Source organism: Elaeis guineensis, chromosome 4 (assembly GCF_000442705.2).
Source record: "Elaeis guineensis isolate ETL-2024a chromosome 4, EG11, whole genome shotgun sequence".
In the NCBI taxonomy this organism is placed as follows: Eukaryota; Viridiplantae; Streptophyta; class Magnoliopsida; order Arecales; family Arecaceae; genus Elaeis; species Elaeis guineensis.
This window is the reverse complement of record NC_025996.2, coordinates 26,464,754-26,486,389: the sequence shown is the minus strand read 5'-3', so window position 1 is coordinate 26,486,389 and position 21,636 is coordinate 26,464,754. Positions and strand designations below refer to the sequence as shown.

General features: G+C 37.9%; 1 protein-coding gene across 2 annotated transcripts; it reads left to right on the top strand.

Moving 5' to 3' along the window:
* Positions 1-6,748: 6,748 nt before the first annotated feature.
* On the top strand, positions 6,749-18,938 carry LOC140850812 (uncharacterized). 2 transcript variants are annotated; one of them, XM_073255923.1, is made up of 4 exons: positions 6,749-8,804; positions 8,886-10,334; positions 16,885-17,005; positions 18,506-18,938. In XM_073255923.1, the coding sequence occupies exons 1-4, from the start codon at positions 7,776-7,778 to the stop codon at positions 18,715-18,717; spliced, it is 2,811 nt and encodes a 936-aa protein (XP_073112024.1). In that variant the 5' UTR covers positions 6,749-7,775; the 3' UTR covers positions 18,718-18,938. The 2 variants fall into 2 exon arrangements, with proteins under 2 accessions (XP_073112024.1, XP_010919049.2); XM_010920747.4 differs by having other exon boundaries at positions 6,802-8,804; positions 18,500-18,938.
* The last annotated feature ends 2,698 nt before the right edge of the window (positions 18,939-21,636 follow it).

Genomic DNA, 21,636 nt, shown 5'->3' with positions numbered 1-21,636 from the left:
TCGATCTTTTCTAGATTATTGATTTATCTTATGTAAATTTGAAATTAACTGACCTGGCCGATTGAGTTTATAATTGTCTTGATCGCTTGACAGAGTTTTTCTCTGACATGTACAACCAATTCCTAGTAAAGGATGTGCATGGAGAGAGAACAGAGGTTTGAAAGAAAAAGTATGCATAATGAGCTTGATATGGATTAGAGAAAATATTGAGAAACTTGAATTGCTTAACAACACTGAGATAATAAAGGGAACATAGCACTGATCAGAAGTAAAGCACAGAATTTGTAATTCTAAATTATTTCATGCCTTAAAAAGGAAAAAAAAAAATATAACCTAGTTCATTGGTCATAGTATACCCATCCAACCCAAAGTTATTATATATATATAGACCTTTTGCTACCAAAATGTAGACTTCAAAATCAGGGAAACACTATTACAACTAAAATTACAAATGCTAACGAACCAGCCATGTATCAGGTACAACTAAAATTTCTATTTCTATATATATATATATAGACCTATTGCAACCAAAATGTAGACTTCAAAATCAGGGAAACACTATTACAACTAAAATTACATATGCTAACGGACCAGTCACGTATCAGGTACAACTAATATATATATATATATATATATATATATATATATATATATATATATATATATATATATATATATATAGACCTATTGCTACCAAAATGTAGACTTCAAAATCAGGGAAACACTATTACAGATAAAATTACAAATGGTAACGAACCAGTCATGTATCAGGTACAACTAAAATTTCCCTTCGAAATGGAAGCTCTATGACATAGGATGGCATCAGTTTAAGACTTGTCATTTAAGCCTGTTTTTTGCAAGTCTTGTCCGCTTCCACTTAGTACAATGGCATCTATTCAAAACCTTAGAGGAAGCTCCATGAGGAATGTGATAGCAGCCAAACATGTCCCAGAAAATATGAACTCTTACAATTCAAAATTATAAAATCAAGAAAATACATTAACATTTTTAACGATGGAAAAGTTCTTATCGGTTAAAAGGGGACGGAGAACTCCAGAGATACCTGCTGGTATGCTCTTCTGGAGTTGGTGGGCCTTGAGGGTTATCATGATATGCGGTATCGCTATCCCCCGAGGGTTTTCGTAGTGTAAGATAAGCTTAGAGTATATATCACGAACACATCGTTTTTTTTGGGTAGTACAAACACATTGTTTTATTTATATCAAGAATGCCACGTGCCATCTAGCTATGCTTCTTTCATTTATACTTATTAATTAGACGGAGGCTAACCATGCTGGTGACTTGGATGAGGCCTACAGGCATCTAGCCCAATAATAACTAGAGAGTGTTGTACCGAAATCAGCTTGACCACATGACAAACATAAGCCTCAACCTTCTAATTATCATTATGTCAATCGGGCCCCTTTTGCTAGGGTTGGGCTATTTAAGCTTTTAGTTTAGAAGGTTTGGCCTGAAGGTTAGGAACTCTGTCCATTGATCCATCACCAGATAAATATTATTCTCACCATTGCAACTCTGGCAAGGTTGGTAACAAACGAAGAAAGTTGACCAAATGAAAAAAAATATTGCAAGTCACCTACCCTAAAGTTATTTCGATGATATTTTAACAAATTACACAGATGATGGAAATTACAAGAATATTTAACAAATTACATACATGATGGAAAGAGTAGTCTGTAATTAGATGAAAAATCATAGCCATCCACACATCTTACCACATGCAACCCTTATAGTAGAATATGGTTCCTTATTAAACATTGAAAATAATGGTCATAGGTAGCTTTATTGTTAGCCTTCCACGCGCTGCAGTCCTATGATATTAATTTAGGCACACTTGTGGCGACCCTGACCTGTCTGAGGATTTTTTCCTACTTAACCTAAAATTTAGGAGTAACCAATGTGAGCCCTTCAGATGCTGTTAGGTCTTAAACCTGTAGTAAATCATGGTGATTTGCCAAGGATTTTCTAGACCTCTATGAATATATCCATGCATTAATTATCATATTTCCATGTTGAGTTATATACTTGTATGTATGTCGGGCTAGAACAAGATTTGTGTTTAACTCCATGAAAGAAATTCTTTGTGCACCGCGAGCGGTGTAGAAAATCCGATGTGAAATGCACCATTTTATGCGATTGGTTCGTATAGCTATTATTTTTCAATGCGTATTTAATATCTGCAATTTTATTTTTTTCATTTAAAAATTTTACATGACGAAAAGATCTCTGCTTTTTGAAAAATTTTACATGTAAAAAGTCATAATGTGCCACAGGATGTCATAATATGGCACATGATGTGATAATATAGAAATAGTATTTTTATCTAACCAACTTCTATTGCGGATTTAATGTGTGTAGTTCTATTTTTTGTTTGAAAATTTTGAATGACGAAAATATCTCTATTTTTTAGAAAAAATTATGATATTCTTCATCAAAATTATGGTTTTCTGTATGCAGGATATCATAATATTAACAGAATATATCATAATTTTTTCAAAGAGTAGGATTATTTTCGTCATTCAAAATTTTAAATGAAAAATTAAAATTATATGTATTAAATATGTATTGAAAAATAATGACTATGTGGATCAATTATATGAAGTAGTATATTTTATGTTAGATTTTTTACATTGTCCGTGGTGCACAAAAAATTTTTCCTCCGTGAAATCTCAAGGAAAGATATATCAACCCTACCACATGGTAACGTATCTGTATAAATGTTGGGTCACGACGGGATCTGAATTTAGATCCATTTAATGTTGAGGAAAGATATATGTATCAAGTGGACCGATTGATACGACGTCACCCTTAAAATGTCTTATGTCAACTTATGACTGCTGCACCAAACCATCCCACTTGCGTCTTGGAAACATTAAACTGTATATGATTTTTTTTTAAAAAAATTGTTTTACAGAAAATGGATGGGGATGACTGTGTCAATTCATTTTATGAGAAAACAAAACAGTATGAAAGGGGTGTATTTGGTGTGGGACAATAAGAATAGGAATTAGATAAGTTCGATCAGATAAGTCATATTAATCGATTCACGGAAATTACAACGAATCATGATTAAATATATCTTAGATAAGACATGAAACACCTGTTAGTTATTAATATTGAGAGATGCTTCTAATACCGGGTCTTTTCCAGACAAACCGTACTAAGTATGCGCTAAAAGGCTCGTTATTGGGTGCACATACAATGACAATACTGCTAAAAATATTTGCGCAAACGTTCTTCTTGCAAGTACTGTTTTTCCCAAGTCTATCACCTTTTGATTGTACATCTTTATGCAACCAAATAACAATTAGCATGGGACATGACAACAGTCATTTGAATTATGCAGACATTTAGGCAGAGAAATTGTTGTGCTATTTTGCAAAAAAAAAAAATCTTATTTTTATTCGCTAAACAACAATAGCATCAAATTACAAAACACATTTATAAAACAAAAATAATAAATAACAATTTAATTAAATAATGTTCTTTAGAAATCAAGCCGAGATGTACATGCAATGGATATGAAGTGTTAAATGAAGAAAAGAACAAATTATATAAAAGAAGTTGGGTAGGAAGAAGCGGAGTTGCATAGTGTATATTGAATTTAATTTTGAATGAAGTTCTATCAGATATATTAATCTTTGAATTTGAATGGAATTATCCAATTTTATCTTTCTAAGCTCAAAATTAATAATGAGGCATTTAAACAGGCTCGTATCATTCTATAATAACAAAAATATCTAAATAAAATATATATTTTTTGATTTTTTGACCATCCATCGTGAAAAGATGAAAATGGACACTTTCCGATGTACTAATGTACTAAAATATTGATGATATATTTAATGGAGAATCCAACTTAATTTAATTAGTTATGATCTTCGCATATTAAAATATATCTAGATGAAAAAATCAATAAATTTTAATGTTTAAGAGCATAGTTGTCACGCCCCCGATCCGAGATTGTGAATCGAGAGTCGCGACAACCGCCGCATACTTATGAAGAACTCTCTCCATAAGCATGCAAGGCATCTCATCACGATATCAATGCATCACAGCGGAAAAAATTTAAATAATTATTATTCAACTGTAATTCAAGTAATTAAATCAAATGTCTTACATCCAATAAAATTTTTGCTAAAAAAATAAAAACAATAGATCTAAGTTCAATGAAGTTGACAATGCTAATCTCGCTTCTAAAAGCTCTGTCCCAATATTTCGTTCCACGCTCGAAATTAATTATCTGAATCTGAAAAATAGAAAGAAAGGTAATGAGCTAGACAGCCCAGTAAGTAACAAATATCTCAACTAGATAATTTAGATATTATATAATTTTCAAGAATAATACTGCAAATAAACATAAGATTATATTTCATGCTGATTTAATACAAATCAAATATTTTTAAATATTCACATATAATATAATCATAAATCCGATTCGATTCAAAACACTCGTAACTCAACAGCCTTGACTATGACCAACATTTAACCCCCATTGACGGGTCCATATGATACCAGCGCACAACCTCCACTGGCAGGGTCTACAAATACCAGCGCACAACCCTCACTGGCAGGGTCCACAAACATCAGCGCACAACCCTTACTGGCAGGGTCCACTGAGTACCAACGTATAATCTCCATTGGCGGGGCCCACTGAAATATAGTTAGGCTGAGAGCATAAATCCGATATATATCAAAACACTTTGTATCATAATATATCATAATTTTTCACTAAACATGTGCATAAATCGACGTACCATAATATTTCAAAAGCATTTTTCTTTCAAAACATAATTTCATAAATCATGCATAATTTTCAGAGAATAATTATTTATTTTCAAAATAAATATGGAATATCTCGAAAAGATGATTCATTACTTACCTTTCACGGAGCACTGAATTAACAGATCGACTAACTTCTAGGTGATTCTTCCGTGCCTATTATTCAAAATTATATTTTTACATTAATTTTAATTTAAAATTAAATCTAAACAAATCTCAATTCAAAATCTCACTTAAAATCGACTCTTTCCTAAACTCGATCAAAATCATCAGATGAGACCTCCCACTACGCTAATCCTAGAGGAATAACTTTAGAGAGAGAGGAATCCATCAAGAGAGAGAAACAATCTAGAGAGAGAAAATTTTAGAGAGAGAAAGTAGAGAGAGAAAGTTCAATTTCAGAGAGAGAAAGTCAGGATTCAGACTGAAAGAAGAGAGAGAGAAACTCTCTCTCTCATCAATTTCAATTTTTTATTTATTTATTTATTTACTTACTTATATATATATATATATATATATATATATATATATATATATATTTATTTTTATTTTTATTATTATTTTTTCTTTTCTTTTCTTTTTCTTCTTTTTCTTTCCTTTTCTTTTTCTCTTTTTCCTTCTTTCTCTTTTCTTTTTCTTCTTTTTCTTTTTCTTCTTTTTCTTTTTCTTCTTTTTCTTCTTTTCTTCTTTTTCTTGGTTCTTCCCGCGCCGGAACAGGGGACGGTGGCCCATCCTTGGTCGGGCCGTTCAGGCCACGGCCGCCGCGACGGAGGCCGGCGGCAAACGGGGGCCACTTCCCCGGTCACGGAGGAGCGTGGCCGGCGATCGATTCCGATCGCCGACGCCGGAAAATCCAAAGAAAAAGGCCCAAAAACAGGGTGTCTTTTCCGATCGAAAGATCGGCGACACTCGTCGCCGGCCGCCTCAAGCACAGGTACGGGAAGAAGGAGGAGAAAGAGGGGAAGAAGAAGGAGACTCACCTTGGCCTCCGGTGACCTCGTCGGCGGGCAATCACGACGGGAAATTGAATGGTGTCCGCGGCTTTGATCGAGAAAGACGGAGAGAAAGAGAGGGGAAAGAGGCCGATGTTCGGTCTCAAGGGAGAGGGGGTCTTCTTATAAGGAACCCTAGGACTCCGAGGGGTCCTAGGAGTCCGATCTTGCCCGGTCTCGCCGGAGAAGAAGACTCCTATCGGGAGTCTTCTTCTCGGTTTTTGATTCCCCAGTTTTTTTTTTTTTTTTTTTTGGGCTAGGTCTGCTGGGCTAGGCTTTGTTTGGGCTGGATTTTTTTTTTGGGCTATAACAATAGTAAAATATGATTTCATATCATTTTAAAAAAATTATTTTGTATCCGGCTGATGCATAAATTAAATACTACAAAATACATGAGTTTTATATTTCTAATATTTTAGTGGTATGGATGATGATCAATACATTGAATCTTTAATTTCAATGCCCTTCCATTGATTTTAGACTTGAGAGGAGAGGAGCAAATCCATTTTTTTCATATAATTGAAAAATCTGTGTAAATAAATTATTTATTTCCATCATCTTACAAAATTGTCGTGCCCATACTTTTGAATCCATGCTGCATCTAAGATACAAACTTTAGACAACTTAATCAATTGATGCACCAAAAGCAGCCTTAAATAAGTCGACACGAATTGGGCCTGGCCTACTGTAAAGTAGTTGGTCGGAGACAAGGGTTGGCCTATCCAAAATCTAAAGTTATCAGAACTCGGAAGAACCGCTCAGCTACTGATTCGACCAGTTCAGAGAGTATCTGAAGCACGGTCATGGCATGCGCCACACTTTGAAGCAGCACCACCTAATTGTGGCTGCCCAATGGCCAAAATACCCTCACCGGTCCCACATCCGTATCCCGTGACGGGAGCAAAGGGGTCCCGTACACTCCTATCCTCCAACACACACCGATAAAAATTTCTAGGCGTGATAAATTCCAGACGTCCTTGATCCTTTTGGTCCTCCGTATTAAATTGCCCTCTGCTTCCCGAATAGAAAACTTTTATGCGCCCTTGGATGGAGTACCTTCTCTCCGGCTCAACTTGCAGCCCTCGTCCGCCAGTCCTTTGGATCCCTGTCACTTGATGTAACGGGATTCATGGTTCATATCAACGGTATGAATGTCGACGGGGCCCACCGGCAAATCTAAATGTGGGCCCACCGTGTGGCGTCTTGGACACGGCTGTGATGTCCGCTGTCCTTATCAGCGCACCCGATCCATCGCCCTTTCTCGCCGGTCGCCATCCCTTGACTGTCGCCTCTGCCTGACATGTTCGTCAATAACCAAAAGATCTCCAACCCAGGACTGCCCCCTGCAGCAGCTGCTCCGCCGACCCAATCGTAAATGCCCCGTGCCTGGTGAAACTATTCTCCTGGTGAGCCGCTTATTTGCTGCCACGTAGAAGGTGAAAAAGCTATTTAAGGGACAGCTGACCGCAATGGAACGTATACTTCCCGTCGGGTTCCCCGATCTAAAAATCACTCCGCCCGTTTGAAATCCCGCGACGAGCGGAAAGGCTCCACGCATTTCGGGCCGACCGACACGTCCCCTTGCTCGGCTCATGTCTTCCGTCCGATCCCCATCGGACGATCCACAGCAGTCTGTGAGAGGTTACCGCTTCCCCTCTCTCCCCATCTTTTTTCAAAAAAAACCCTAGATCGTTCGTTCCGCCGCCTCTTTCTCTCTTCCACATCTTTTCTCTCTCCTCCCACTCTCCGTTGCTGCAACGCGGAATTCGTAAAACGCTTTAACCGCCAAGAATTTGAGACAGGGAAAGGCGAGGTAAAAGAGAACGGGGAAATTTCGGGAAAGGGCGAAAGGGGCAAGAAGAATAATAGGCGTCGCATCGGATCGTTGGTTGCAATCTGGGAACCATGGGCGTCGGTGAGCGCCGGTGATCGGATCCGGGATGGGTGGTCGTCGAACGCCGATGAGGACGCTGATGAGCGATGAGACGGCATGCGAGATCTGAGAACCGAAAGATCGTACGAAAGTTCGGGGAGCCGGCGGAGGGGGCAGCAGGGGAAGCGGAGATTGGGTCGATGGTCTTCCCCTTCCGGGCTCCGCCGGCGTCGATGCCGTCGGTCAGGACGCGGCGGTCGACCAGGGTGTTCGTCCCCAAGGCCCCGGACAAAGCCGAAGCCGCCGCCGCCGCCGCCGCCAGCGACGGGGTACCGTTAGCGAGGGTTCTCCGCTCCGGGAAACGATTCGCGGTGTCGGATCAGGCACTGGAGAAGAAGGCGGACGCTGGAGACGGCGAAGGGGTCGAGTGGCTGCGGGTGCTCGGCGGCGGTGGCAACGCGGCGGATCTGCGGTGGTGGAAGGGGGAAGAGGAGAAGGGTGATTTCGGGGCCGAGGATGAGTGGCGCGAGCCCGCGGCACTGCAATCTGATGAGTCTCTGGCCTCTGCCAATCGAAGGGCCTCTATGGATTCACCCCAAGAGAAGAAGTTTGGGATTGTCTACAACCGGAAGCGGCGGATGCCACTGTCTGATGATGCGGTGCCTTCACCTTGTGGAATAGGAGAAAGGGACTCCGAGAGGGATCGGAGGTATAGCATCGTTTTTATGCGGAAACAGCTCAGGAAAAGGCCAAAGGTGGAGCCTTTAGTTGAAGTCGTTTCGGGAGAGACAGAAAAAATGGATGGGGAGCAAGAGCAGATCTCAAGACGCACTTGCAGAGTAGAGAGGGTGCTTAGAATCACAGAGTCTGCGAGGGGTTTCGCTGAAAAGGTGGGCATTTTAGGGGATGATATCTGGACTTGCTCAAGTGGCTCCATGGTGCTTGTTGTGCTCATAGATTCCTACTGTAGTAGTAGTTCACTTCAATTTTCGCGTCTCCTTATCTCTGTAGTGAGCTGGATGAAGAAGGCTAGAGTGAGATTCCGGCAATTTGCTGCCTTTCTGTTATCTGAACCGATGGCCACTGCTTTCTCTCTAAATGGCGTCCATTTCTTACCAGTTTGGCATTGTAAAAATGTAAGCGTTCTTATTTTGCAGCTATTTCTTCGTGTCTATTATTTGTTTAGCTTTTGAGTGTTTATTTATTTTTCCTTTCAGAATGTTTTCTTCAGCAATTCTGTATCTGCTTGTGGACTTTGCAAGATTTATGGTGCCAAACAGTTTATACCTTTGTTCTCGCTTAATTTCTCCGCCATTCCGTTCTTCTTTAAGGGCTTGCATGTCGCTATGCTTCTTGGCTCTCAATATTTACCTGGTGTTTTTGCGAAATATGCATTGGGTTTGCACACATACTTTCCGGTGGCTGTGCGATTTGAAGAATATGATTCTCATATTCTTGCAGAGACAGGTTTTTCAGGAACTGAAGTCGTAGTTTCTGTAATTCCTGCTGTGAAGAGGAATGAATCACATACCGCTTTGGAAGTGCCTAAATCAGTGGGACGAAGTGCAGTAATTGTGCATGGTTCAAGGCTACGGAGACATCAGAAAAAGAGAAGCTCCTCCAGGCATTCCAGAAGTCACCATCTTTTCGCAATGAATTCACAGCCTGGTTCACTGCGGTCTGATCAGCACCGGATTGGAGTTTTTCCGGAAGCCAAAGCACTTTCCTTTAGGAACTCCTTCGTGGAGCCTGTCCATGTGAGAACTATTGAATCTTGTGTGAGTGATTTTTTAAGTAGTAAAGATGATAGTGATGTCTCTACTCCTCTTGGATCTCGTGAGAAGCACAGGAAATTATCAATAAAGAGCCCCATCGAGCGGATCAAGGAACTTAAGTTGGCTTTGGCTGAGGTGAAGCAAAACATAGATTCTGCACATTGCAATGCAAATGTCTTGGTTACTGTTTCTGATAGGTGCTGGAGGGAAGAAGGGGCTGATGTTATGTTAGAATCTTTGCATTCTAAAGAGTGGTGCATAGCAGTGAAGGTAAGGGGCACGACAAGGTACCTACATAAAGCTCAAGACATGAGGCCTTGCATTGTCAACCGTTTCACTCATGCCTATATGTGGAATGGAGAGGATGGTTGGAAGCTTGAGTTTTGTGATAAGTGGGATTGGCTTGTGTTTAAGGAATTGCATATGGAATGTCATGAACGCAACTCTCAGAGTGCACATGATGTCCCTGTAAGGGCAATACCGTTGCCAAGGTTTCGTGAAGTTTCTGGTTATGAGGACAGTGCCACAGCTGCTTTTGTGCGCCCTGATGACTACATCAGGATGATGGATGATGAAGTTGGGCGAGCTGTAGCAAGTGATGCTCCCAGTTATGATATGGACTCAGGGGATGAGGAGTGGCTTCAGCTTCTAAATTTTTGCTCTTCTGATGTACAGAATAATGGTTTTGGTCATGTTTCAGAAGAAACTTTTGAGAAAATAATATTTGCCTTGGAAAAAGATGCTTATGGCAGTCCCAATGACATTTATGATAAAGAGAGGGCATTGGATCTTTGTTGGGATTTAGGGAAAAAGGAAATGCTGGTTGCTGTGTATGATTATTGGGTAGAAAAGAGGAACCAGAGACGTGCAGCTTTGGTTAAGGCCTTTCAGGTAATAATTATGTTTCAGTTATTCTCTTGCATATTCACAATGCTTTGTGCTCCTAAACTTCCAATACAGAATTTATGGTATTGGATGCCAGCTGGGTTTACAACTCATTATTGTCTTTGTGTGCTGTTTACATGTAATTTTGACAGATGATGTTATATTGACCTTTTTTTTTTGTGAAAAAAAAAAGAAGCAAATGCAATAGCTAAAGAGTTGCAAATTTTGAAAGTTGATTGGTTGCACTCAAGGTTTGTTGTCTTGATATTGGATCGTATATTGAAATCATCCTATTGCGGTATTGGTACGCAGTATGGTACGAGATGGCGAGACGTACTGTGTGTCGGTACGATATGAGATTGCATATGCTACTGGACATCCAGTATGGTACTCGACCAGTATGACAAACCTTGGTCACACTAATTTTATTAGAATGGTGGCACTTGAGGTTAAAAGTCTCCTTATGTCAAATTATAACATCATGTGAATTTGAAAGCAAAATCATCTATGATCAACTAAGGTAAGTTATTTGAAGTTGACTCGTGTACCAAAGACTGTATTATATGTGCTAGTCATCAAGTCTTATTTTAGGCTTTGGGGCATCAACCGTTTACATCTGTATGGCATTGTAATATTATATAGACTAGTCTTAGTCTATGTGCACTAGCGGTCATATGTTGGTTATTATGGCATTTCTTATACTGCATTGCTTGGTTTATTCCTCGAAGAAGAATAAAATCAATGGCAGCTTTGTCTTTTCAGATAGCAAAGAGAACAGAGCATTTCCTTAGCAGTGATGAATGGTAGCCATAACCTGTAATCTGTAGCTAATAATACATACATAGGATAAAGGAAGACAGTTCATTGTCCTTGTCGTTGAAGCATGCAAGTCAAATCAAGTGATGGCAAGGAGCTCCCAGAAAAACATTAACTGAATCTATATACAGAAACACATGAGAACATGAAAATTTCATGCATAAATAACTTGATATGAGCTACCAGCTCGTTATAATCGAGAAAATGATTTGGATCTGAGCAAGCTGACTACTGTGACTCCAGCTTATGCTTGCCCATGTGACTGCCTTGGAAGTTATTTGAGCTTATGGTGATGCCATGATATTGTTTGTTTCTTTCTACAAGTTATTATCTACGCCTAATCAGAATCCTAAAACATGAAAAGTTGATTGGCAAACAATCTTTTTACAGAGGCCCAGAGAGTCTAGCACATGAAAGTCAATAATTCATAAATACATGATATTCAAACAATTATCAAGAAAGGGAAAGATTTATGTTCATTTCAGTTGAGAGTTGGACATTGCACATGAACTGTGAATATGCCTAGAGAACAAAGGCCCCTTTAAAGACACATACAATATAAAGCCCCTCTTTTCACTAATTACAGTAACAAGAGAATAAATTAGTCACATCTATGGAGTTGGAAAAAAAATGAGGTGCTAGGATGCTTGCCAGTGTTGCCTACCAAGGGATGCTCAGTGGGTGCATGCAATTGGAGTAGTGGAGGTTGCAGGCATGTGCTAGGTGCAGGCTTCCTGCTGGCAGAATTGCTTGTTGGTGGGCTACTGACATGTGAAGGTGTTGGTGTTCCTTTATAGGCAGCTGTTCATTGGATGAGAAGGGGCTCTGGAAAGAAGGGGATTTTGTTGGGGGTGTGTTAACGGAGGAGTGGTGGAATGGAAGTGGTAATTGGGCTTGGGCTTGGATTTTCTTTGTTGCTGTCAGAGCACTGTGTCTGAGGCTTGTGAAGGCTTGTCAAGAAAGGAAGGGATGAGGGCAGTTTTGATGTGTTGAATATTTTCATATGGAAGACATACCAATACTTTATACAGGTTGCTAGGACACTTAGGCAATATTTGGAAGATTTTTGTTAAATACTATAACTAGTGGCAGTTGTTTCTTTTTTTTTTTTTTTTGGTAGTATAATCCTTTTGCTCTTTGAAGTTCTATGAAGGATTATGTGGGAACATCTAGATATTATGCATCACCTTTTACTTGCATTCCCTCATAAGAAATTGTTCTCCATAATGTATTTATGTGTCAAGAAAGAGATGGGCTCTTGAATGGTGGAAGATAAAAATGATATTAACTATATATCAAAAAAGAAAAAAGAAAGAAAGAAAGAAATGAGATACATGAATAAAACACTGATGAGTGCTGATATGAGTATGATGAAATTAGTACATTGCAAAGCATTCTTTTAGTGTATCTTTTATGTGACAAAGGAATGGAGGTTTGTGAATGGGAATGGTGAAAGTTTGAGTTCTAGCAACAGCCTTGGATGTTTGTTTTTGCAAAGCTCTGCTGAGTTCTTGATTGTTCCAGGCAAGTTATTTGGAACAGGATTGAATCGCGTGTTGGTATAGTTCTTGTTCTTGTTTTATGTCTGTTCCATTGCTGGTCAATTATTATTTTTTTGTGAGGAAAATACCGGAATGATTCTCGAAGTTAAAGTATCAGCTTACTATCATTGTTCAGCAAGTTCATCTTGTTTTACCATCATTAGATGTCATCCATGTTGATGATGGCTGTGAGGGTTTTGTGCAGATGGTACAGTAAGTGCACTGTATTCATTAGATGTCTCATGATTTATATTGCGGTGAAATTTCTGCTAATTAATAAGTGTCGATGTTTTATACTGTTGTTCTGTTGGTCACAGACACACATAACTCCATATGTGCAAGCTTAAATATTTAATAAGCTTGTTTTTTAATACAAATGGAAATTCATGATTTTATCTGGCTGTATATTGGTGCTTTAAAGAGATAGTACAAAAGAGAATCTTGGAATTCAGCTCTCTCTCTCTCAATTTGTGGAGATTTTAGGAGCACTATCAATGTGTTAATTGGGTCTATTTTTCAATAAATCATTTTGAAGGATGCGAGGAACTTCTTTTATTGCTTAATAATGTCCTGAATATGTGTTTTGTTTTAACCCTTTGCAAAAATGTGTCTGTAAAATATAATGCACTATATTTTGTTTGGCTGCTGTCTATGACCTTGAAAAGAAGTTTGAATATCTATAGCGGAGTTTTAGTGAGTATGCCTTTACCTGATGTCTTGCACATCTACATGCATTTCTTACTTGGGTGTCTCTGCACTTGCCCATATATCTACTAGCAGGCCTCTGTGTATCTGTGCATGTGTAACCATGAGATTGACAGTGTATAACAATAAAGTCGATTGTGATTCTCAAATTTCTTCTGGATGTTCTTCTATGCTTCCATGCATGATTAAGCAATCTGATTACAGAAGCTGCTGTATCTTATCTGTTCTGATTTTCTTGCTAGTTTATATGAAATTAGAATGTTACCTGGTCACTATAAAGAATATTCTGTGCAGTTAAATATACAGTGGCTATAAATTTACTGTGACTGGATGTAGCAGAAATTTCACTACTTTTATCGCTTGATATTTGAAAGGTAATTCAATATCTACAGTGATGTCTCTTGGCAGAAAAATGGTGCATGTTCCTAAAGTTTCTGTTGTATGCATGATTATGAATTGTTGATTAGCAAGTGGTTGTCTGATTGATGCAGTGCATGAATTTGTATGTAATCCTCCTACTCGGCTATACCTCTTTTGTGTTACACACTAATAAATCCATGGAATGGATACTCTTCTGGGCAACAAGAACTTGTTTGAGTTCTTCATTAATACATAAACTATTATAATTAAGATGTACATGCCAGGAAAGTTTGTTGTAGTTTCGTGGGAGCATATCATTTTTTCCAATTATTTGACCCCTTTCCATAAATCTTCAGATATACCACTTTACTAATTTGCCTTTGTTTTAGGTCTTTTAATTACCAGAGAACAGTCCAATAATTTGATCCATGTCAATGAACCATAATAAGCTTCTTTTTTTCAGTACTCAGAATTACTAATTCATTAGACAACCGGAGGTCTAAGGTCAAGTGAAACCCCCTTCCAGTGTCAATTTTAAATAGGACTTGATATTATTCTGGGAATAGCAACTGGTATGGCTTTGTTCATCTTGTGGGGATTAACCATGTAAATTGACATCTTTACCTAAAGCATTTAATAGACTACTTTCCTGGCATGCTAATCAGATCATTGATTGACTTTGATTGCCTGGGATGGTTCCTTGAGGCTGAAAAGATTCTGAGTCATTTTTTTAGGTAGTTGTCAAACTGATGAGCTCCACACAACTTCCTACAAGTTCATATCTGAAATTTTGATGCAAAAGAAGGCTGCCATTGCCCTCCATCTTTTTGCTTCCACTTGTTCATTTATTTATTGAAGCCATTTTTTAAAACCAATTCTCTCTTCAATGAGAAAGGTATTTATTTCAAGGGAGAAAGAAGTTTTATCCATTTATGAAGTGTCTTCCCTTTGATATTGATATTGTAACATGTTTTGTTTGTAATAAGCTTTACATACTTCGAAGCACTTGATAGAAAAACTATTAAGACTAAAATATATGTATACATACAACTTTATAAATTTTAAGAAATTTAAAAATGTAAAGGTTTTTTTTTTTTACTCTAGTGTTCACCTGGCTAAGTTCCTGAAGTCAGTGTCTAGGACTGCATCAGCGATTTGATAGCATTGAATTGCTGGTTATATAAAAATTATCCTGTTATTGCATGTTACTTTCAGATTCATCTTACTAAGGATTTTGGTCATCCTCATTAACTCCCACATCTAGGATCTTACTAAAATTTTATCATGATATATTTTTTTGTGATTATAGATTGTAATCTGTGTGTTTGAACTAAACCACGATTTTTTTATGCAGTCCAAATCCCTCCTCCTTAGGTGTATAACGAGGAAAATTCTCCATGATTTAGCTTTTCAATAGGTTTACAGCAGCAGCTACCTGGACCTTGCTTATACTCTAAGCAGCTAGGCTCCTAAACCTGAAGAACATATTGCAATGTTCTTTGTAACATGAACTTCTTGGAATCATATCTAGCTGGCATTTGGTGTGATTTAACTAATGAAAACTTTTCTTGGTATTGACTTGAATTTTAGAAGGGAATTTTATTGATTTTGGCTGGTTTTTGATTAAACTTTTGGATTTTTTTTTTTCCATATGATGTCTATAAATTTAATATTTTATGTAAACATCAGTTTCTGATAATCAAGCACATGAACTTCATTAATCTAGCTATCTAGTGAATAAGTTTCTGCCTTTAGTATTCTATTGAAAAATGAGAAACATTTCTAGAAAGTTCCTTTTCGAGAGTTAATATTTTGTCCTTGTTTTTTTATTGAAACTGCTCGTTTGCTTCTTGCCATGTGCGGATTAGTTATTTGCTGATTTTTGACTTTAACTTGCTCATTGGTAATACCTATTTGTGCAGAAGAATAATTTGCTTCTGGTACAAGATCATGAGATATTTAGGGGATTGTGTCATACTATATTCTAATATATATTTAGAAATCCTTGTCTGCTTATGATGACTCATCACTGATTGTGCTGCACTTCACTCAAATTAATTTTCTGTCCAGATGCTGTTCTTTCCTTGATGGATCTCAATGATGCAGCTTGCATTGCTTGTGAACTTCGTATCCGCCCATTAATCTCTGTTTGTCCGAGTTTATAGTATTTGAACGTATGTTTTCTGTGAAAGATTTGTATATCTTATTACTTCGTTTGGTGGAAATGGCTTTATGTTGGCATCATTGTGTTTGAGTGGATGCCACACCCCCCACCCTCCACCCTACCACACACAAAAACACACATACATGCGCGCGCGCACACACAAAAAAAAAAAATCATGAGTGAAATATAAATGAACCGCAGAAGTAGTGAGAATGAGAAAAAAAAAATCTAGATTGAAAATACAAAAGATAAGAAAATTGGATATGCATTATGTGTGCTGGCAGTTTATAGTTTTTTCTTGAAGTAATAAAGATATTGTTATTTGATTTTGCTGAGATGATAGGAGAAAAATAGATATATGATGGTTGTGTGGATGTGGTAATATAATTATTTTTACAAGCTTCATACCGCTGTACATACCAAAATTACCTGTCAACTAGCAGTGAATGTAACCAAGCCTCGTTTTCCCCTTCCATTCCTGATTTTGTTATCCTTATATTAAGGATGTCAAGTTTGGTACATATGAGTGTCTCAGGTACTCTACAGCATAGTAAATGTTGCAATATCATAGGATGTTGCGGAAGATGCATTTAGAGACTTTCTACTGGGTTGTTTGTCAGAGCATTTGAGGTAGGGGGGAGTGGTGGAATCTATTGTTTACTTTGACTTTCAGAATGACCTTTTTGGCTTAGATTGTCTTCAATCCAAAGTACTTGTACAAATTCTTTAAATGCATTGATATTTTATTTTCAGTTCCCAGGCGGACTGAGGGGCATGACTCTTTATTAAGTATTGGAAATTCTTATCAATGTTATGACACTGTGCTTACATTTTTTTTTTAGATCATTGGCATCAGTAAGATGTTGCAGTTGTCAGAAAGACTGAATGTATCCATATTTTGCTTCTGGTTGTTGTGCAGTAGATCCCAGTTTCTGTAATATTGATAATTGCATTCTTGTTATTGTGACAGTATCATGTCCCAACCCCGAGGAGAGCACAATTTATGCAGAGACCATTGTTTCAGAAAAGAAGATCTATTAAGAGACAACGTTGCCAGTCTGGAAGAGGGAAGCCAGAATTCTTGTTGGAAGGTATGTTTTGGTATTTCATTTGGTGAGGTGGTTTCCTCTTTTATGCTTCTCTGGGCTGATTTAACTTTCGCCACATCTGAGCTTTTCTCAATCATGTGTTATTCACATGCTAAAGTTGATCTGTTCGAGGCGGGGACTATGGGTTGGCTGATCAATTCTAAGAACCAATTTTTTTAAAGTGGATGTGTAAATTTAGGGTCTATAAATGATCTGATGTCTAAATTTAGCTGGTTTGCTTGCTTGGGTTTTCTTGAAGGCTTATCAGATGAGGTTTATGGACAGAATTAAGCTTGGCACTGATGGTGATCCCCTAGGTCTTGGGTTTTGGCATTATGTGACATTCTCTTCAGTTGGTCCCATAACCTAATTAAACCGGCTGGCTTACCTGGTTAGATTCATCTGCCATATGCCACTGCAGGGAACTGTTTTACTGGAATTTTTTAAATAAATAAATTTTGATTCTTCACTTAGAAATTTCTAGAGCTAACGCAAGTAGAAATACATCTCCAGCTTGACTGCTTTTAAGAGAAACTCACGATCACATGTGCATGAATTTTCCATTATTTGGTGTACCTAATTTTTTCTAGGGAATAAGAATTAATGTGCGCATTTGCATCTCTGAAAAAATCATCACCATTTTCCATGTCTAGTCTGTACAACATTAAATTTAGAATAACAGCGATGCTCTCATGTAAGTTCACTATGTGACTAGAAGTATTGTTGAATGGCGCTCTTCCTATCCATATTTGAGTCTTTAACAGTTTCTTTGAACTTGTTAAGAAATTTGTGAATCCTGTAGTCCAGGACCAACCCTTATGGGATAACATAACTTTCGCTTTCATATGTTGAGACTCTTAACAGTTTCTTCGAATTTGTTAGGATATCGGCAGTCTTGTGAACTTTGCAGTCCAGGAACCAACCCTTATGGGATAATATAAATTTTGCTTAATCCATTAAGGAAAGCCAGGAGTCTTATCTCCTTTTGTGAACATAGGCTCAGTAAATCAGCCCACAGATCCTCATGCCAAAATCTAACATGCATAGACTCTTTACCTGGAATCCAGTTGACCAGATCAAGAGGGTTTAACAAATGTTCTAGCAAGTGGCATTGAATGTCTTGCGTTCTATTGTCCGACAGTGGCATTTTAGATACCTCTGAGAAGACATGGTTGTAGGTTAGAATTTCATATTTTTTCTGGCACCTGCTCGATTTCTTACGGCCAGTCTTCAAACACTTAATTCAGGTCTCAGCAGGTATTACTCAATTTTTTATGCCAGTTGTGACCATGTACTGCTTGTTGTTTCATTATGGTTGTCGGTGCTATTACAATGTGAAAGATTTGTTTAGTTATTTGATCCATCTGATATTACGTTTCTCTGTTCTTTGTTGATCCCATTCTAATGAGTTTGGGTGATGCCTTGGAAGTTAGTTGTACCATGAAACTGTTTAAATCCTCTGGGCCTTGTGTTGCTTAAATTTTCATATTTACATAGATGTAGGTGGAACTGAGGAGGGGGCTTCACGGAGGGTTCAAGAAGCAGAGAATGCGGCTAACAGGGCTGTGGAATTGGCAATTCAACTCCGTAGTAGGGCTCAAATGCTCATGACCAATGCTGAATTGGCAGCATACAAGTCTGTCATGGCTCTTAAAATTGCAGATGCCATTGGTGTATCAGAATCTCCAGACCTTGCTTCTTTAATTCTTGATTGAATGTTGAAGTTAGATAATATTGTACAGGAGCGCTATTAGCAGTCCCATTCCATTTGGTTAAAAGTAATCAATATTTCCTGCCGCCGGAGGGTGATTCTGGCTTGATTTAAGCTGTGGGGCAGTTTTTTATAAAGCCATTTTTGAGGTTGCGTTCCAGAAACTGCGCAGATCAAAAACTGTAATTTTGTATAAATGATAGTTCTCTAGATTTTTTATTTGTATCATGATCTCGTTTGTGTTGCCTAATTCTTGTGATTCTCAAGGGATAAGAACTGGAACACAGCAAGTCGAATGACTAGAAGCATCGATCAATCCTTGTGGATCAATTTCACCAAAAAAAAAAAAAAAAAATCCTTTTGGATCGCCGGATTTCTTAAATTTAATATTTGTGCTGCTGCCACTGCCATTTGTTGTTTGCGCAATAACTGCATATGACTTGGGTCTTTGCAATCAATCTCTCTCCTCCTATAATTGCTGAATACTTTTGAGTGGCAAATTAAATACATGTATTTTCTATTTATTAGATTCTTGGATTCAGTATACAATGCTTTTAGCTTTTGTATGGTGGCATTTTTTTAGAATTAAGTGTTGCCTTGTTTTGTCTATGTTATCCAATCCTAGCACAAAAGAAAGAAGTTGCATGGTTGGATCAAGCCGTGAATATATAATCCTGAATTTTAGAAAATTATGGATTGAACTAAAATAAAATAATGAAAGCTGAAAATTAGTTGATGTTGTAAAGGAAGTTGTACGCTGGATTTAAACAAAACGCAGCTCCATGTCAAGTAAATAAAGCTTGAAAGATGGAGAAAGGCAGCATGCCATCGAGAGGTGTATAAAATAAACAGCATAGATAAAGTAGATCATCTTTATATCAAGAAGCTTCTAAAGATATAAATAAATGAATTTATTTAGTTATTAGGTTGCAGCAATTTGCTTGCATTTTAAGATAATTTTATCAATAACCGAATAATGCTCTTTGATTCCACCATAAAAACGCAAAATCCAAGTCTTTGACTAGAGTCTCATCTCGAAAAATCAATGCCATGTGCCGAATCGAGCAAAAGAAGGATATTTGGGGAGAAAAAAGTATTAGGCGGAAGTAGGAGAATGAGAGAGAAAACATGAGGGGCAAGAAGATATCTGAACTTGAGACATCGCTGGAGCTCTGGATTTAGGCTCTCGAGTCGTGGATTTGAGCTAATAGAGCTCGCAACGGAGGAGACGTGGAACGCTGAAGGAGAAACAACCTCAAGCGACCGCGGTGAACGAGAGAAAATAACAATATTTTCGTTCTATCTTTTAGCACATCAGGACTTTTCTTTCAGGTGGTACGATTTTTTAGAAAGATTTTGAAAATTCTGATTTTTTGAAAATTATTGTTCCATTTTGTAATAGCTGTAATACTACGACAGCTATTATCCTTTTCTGTAATTATAATATAATACATACAAAATGGAATGACTGTCCAAATGCATTAGGGGCATGTTTGGTTGGAGCAATTGATGTCTGAAATCAGAATCAGAATTGGTGATTTTCATTTTAGCCGCTTGATTGGGAAGAAGAGTCTCGTTTCGATTTTCATTCTAAAAAGAAATAAAAATGGCCCAATTCTTCGGCAACTAAATTCGGATTATCCCCAACGAAGTTAAAATCTTATTCCACTGGAATGAGATAAAATTTTTAAAAAAAATACCTTCCGCCCATCCACGTGCAATGTACCCCTTCGTCTCCTCGATCCTCATCGCGCAGGAAGGGAGTGGGGAGAAGCTGGGGTTTCTAGGATTTCTAAGGCAGTCGGCGAGGGTAGCACTGGGGATATACTTGTAGACGAGGTAGATATGGTTGCCGGCGAGAGAGGCATCGAAGAGGTGGGCGACGGCCACATGGTGGCTGCAGTAGAGGGCGGCGAGGTGGGTGCGGAAGGGGCAGCGTCCGATGGTGGCATCAGCATTGCGGAGGGAGCAGCACCGGTGAAGGAGGAGGAGAGGGAAGGGGAGAGGAAGCTATTGGTGGCAGCGATGATCTCGGCGAAAGAGTAGAGTATAGGGCCCTTGTCGCAGATGAATAGGTGGGGGCCAACGAGGGATGTGGAGGAGGAGGTGGTGGTGGAGAAGAGAACGGTGAGGTCACTAGTGGTGGAGTTGGTGGCGGCGGAGCTGAAGGTGGTAGGGACAGCAGTGGCAGCTGAGGAGGAGGGGGCAAAGAAGGAGGATCAGAAGGCGCGGAGAGAGGACTTGGGTTTTTGTCTGAGTTAGGCTTGTCGGGGATTGGGAGCCGAGACCATGACATCCCTCTATTCTGGCACATATGGGATAAGGATGGGAATTAGGATAGCATATCGATCAGATTTCGGATTTATATTTCGAGATTAAATTTTTTTAATTTTAAAAAATAATATTTTTATGATAAAATAATATTTACTATCTATAATTTTTTTAATGATAATTTTTTTAAATTTAAAGATATTATTATTATATTTAATTTTTATTTAATATTAATTTTTTTAAAAAATAAATTTTAAAAATTTTAATTAAGAATAAAAATAAAATTTTGAGTTGACTTCGATTTCTATCTTATCCAAACAACAACAATAAAAATCATTCATTTCGATTTCGATTTCGGATACAAATCAAATACTTCAAAATATGAAATACCGTACTATCTCGTATCATATTGTATTGATCTCGTATTGATATGTCATATTGAAGTGTATCGATATTATCATACTGTATCGAATTATATATCGATATTAAATAAAATTTTTTCGATACAAAGTTCGATATCGATATGATAAATTTTATTTCAAAAAATTAGATCATTTTGATTTTAATTTTAATTTTAATTTTGATTTCGAAAACCCAGCCGGTACGCCGTTAAACCATAGGATTTTTTTTTGGGGCTGGGTCAGGGCTAGAG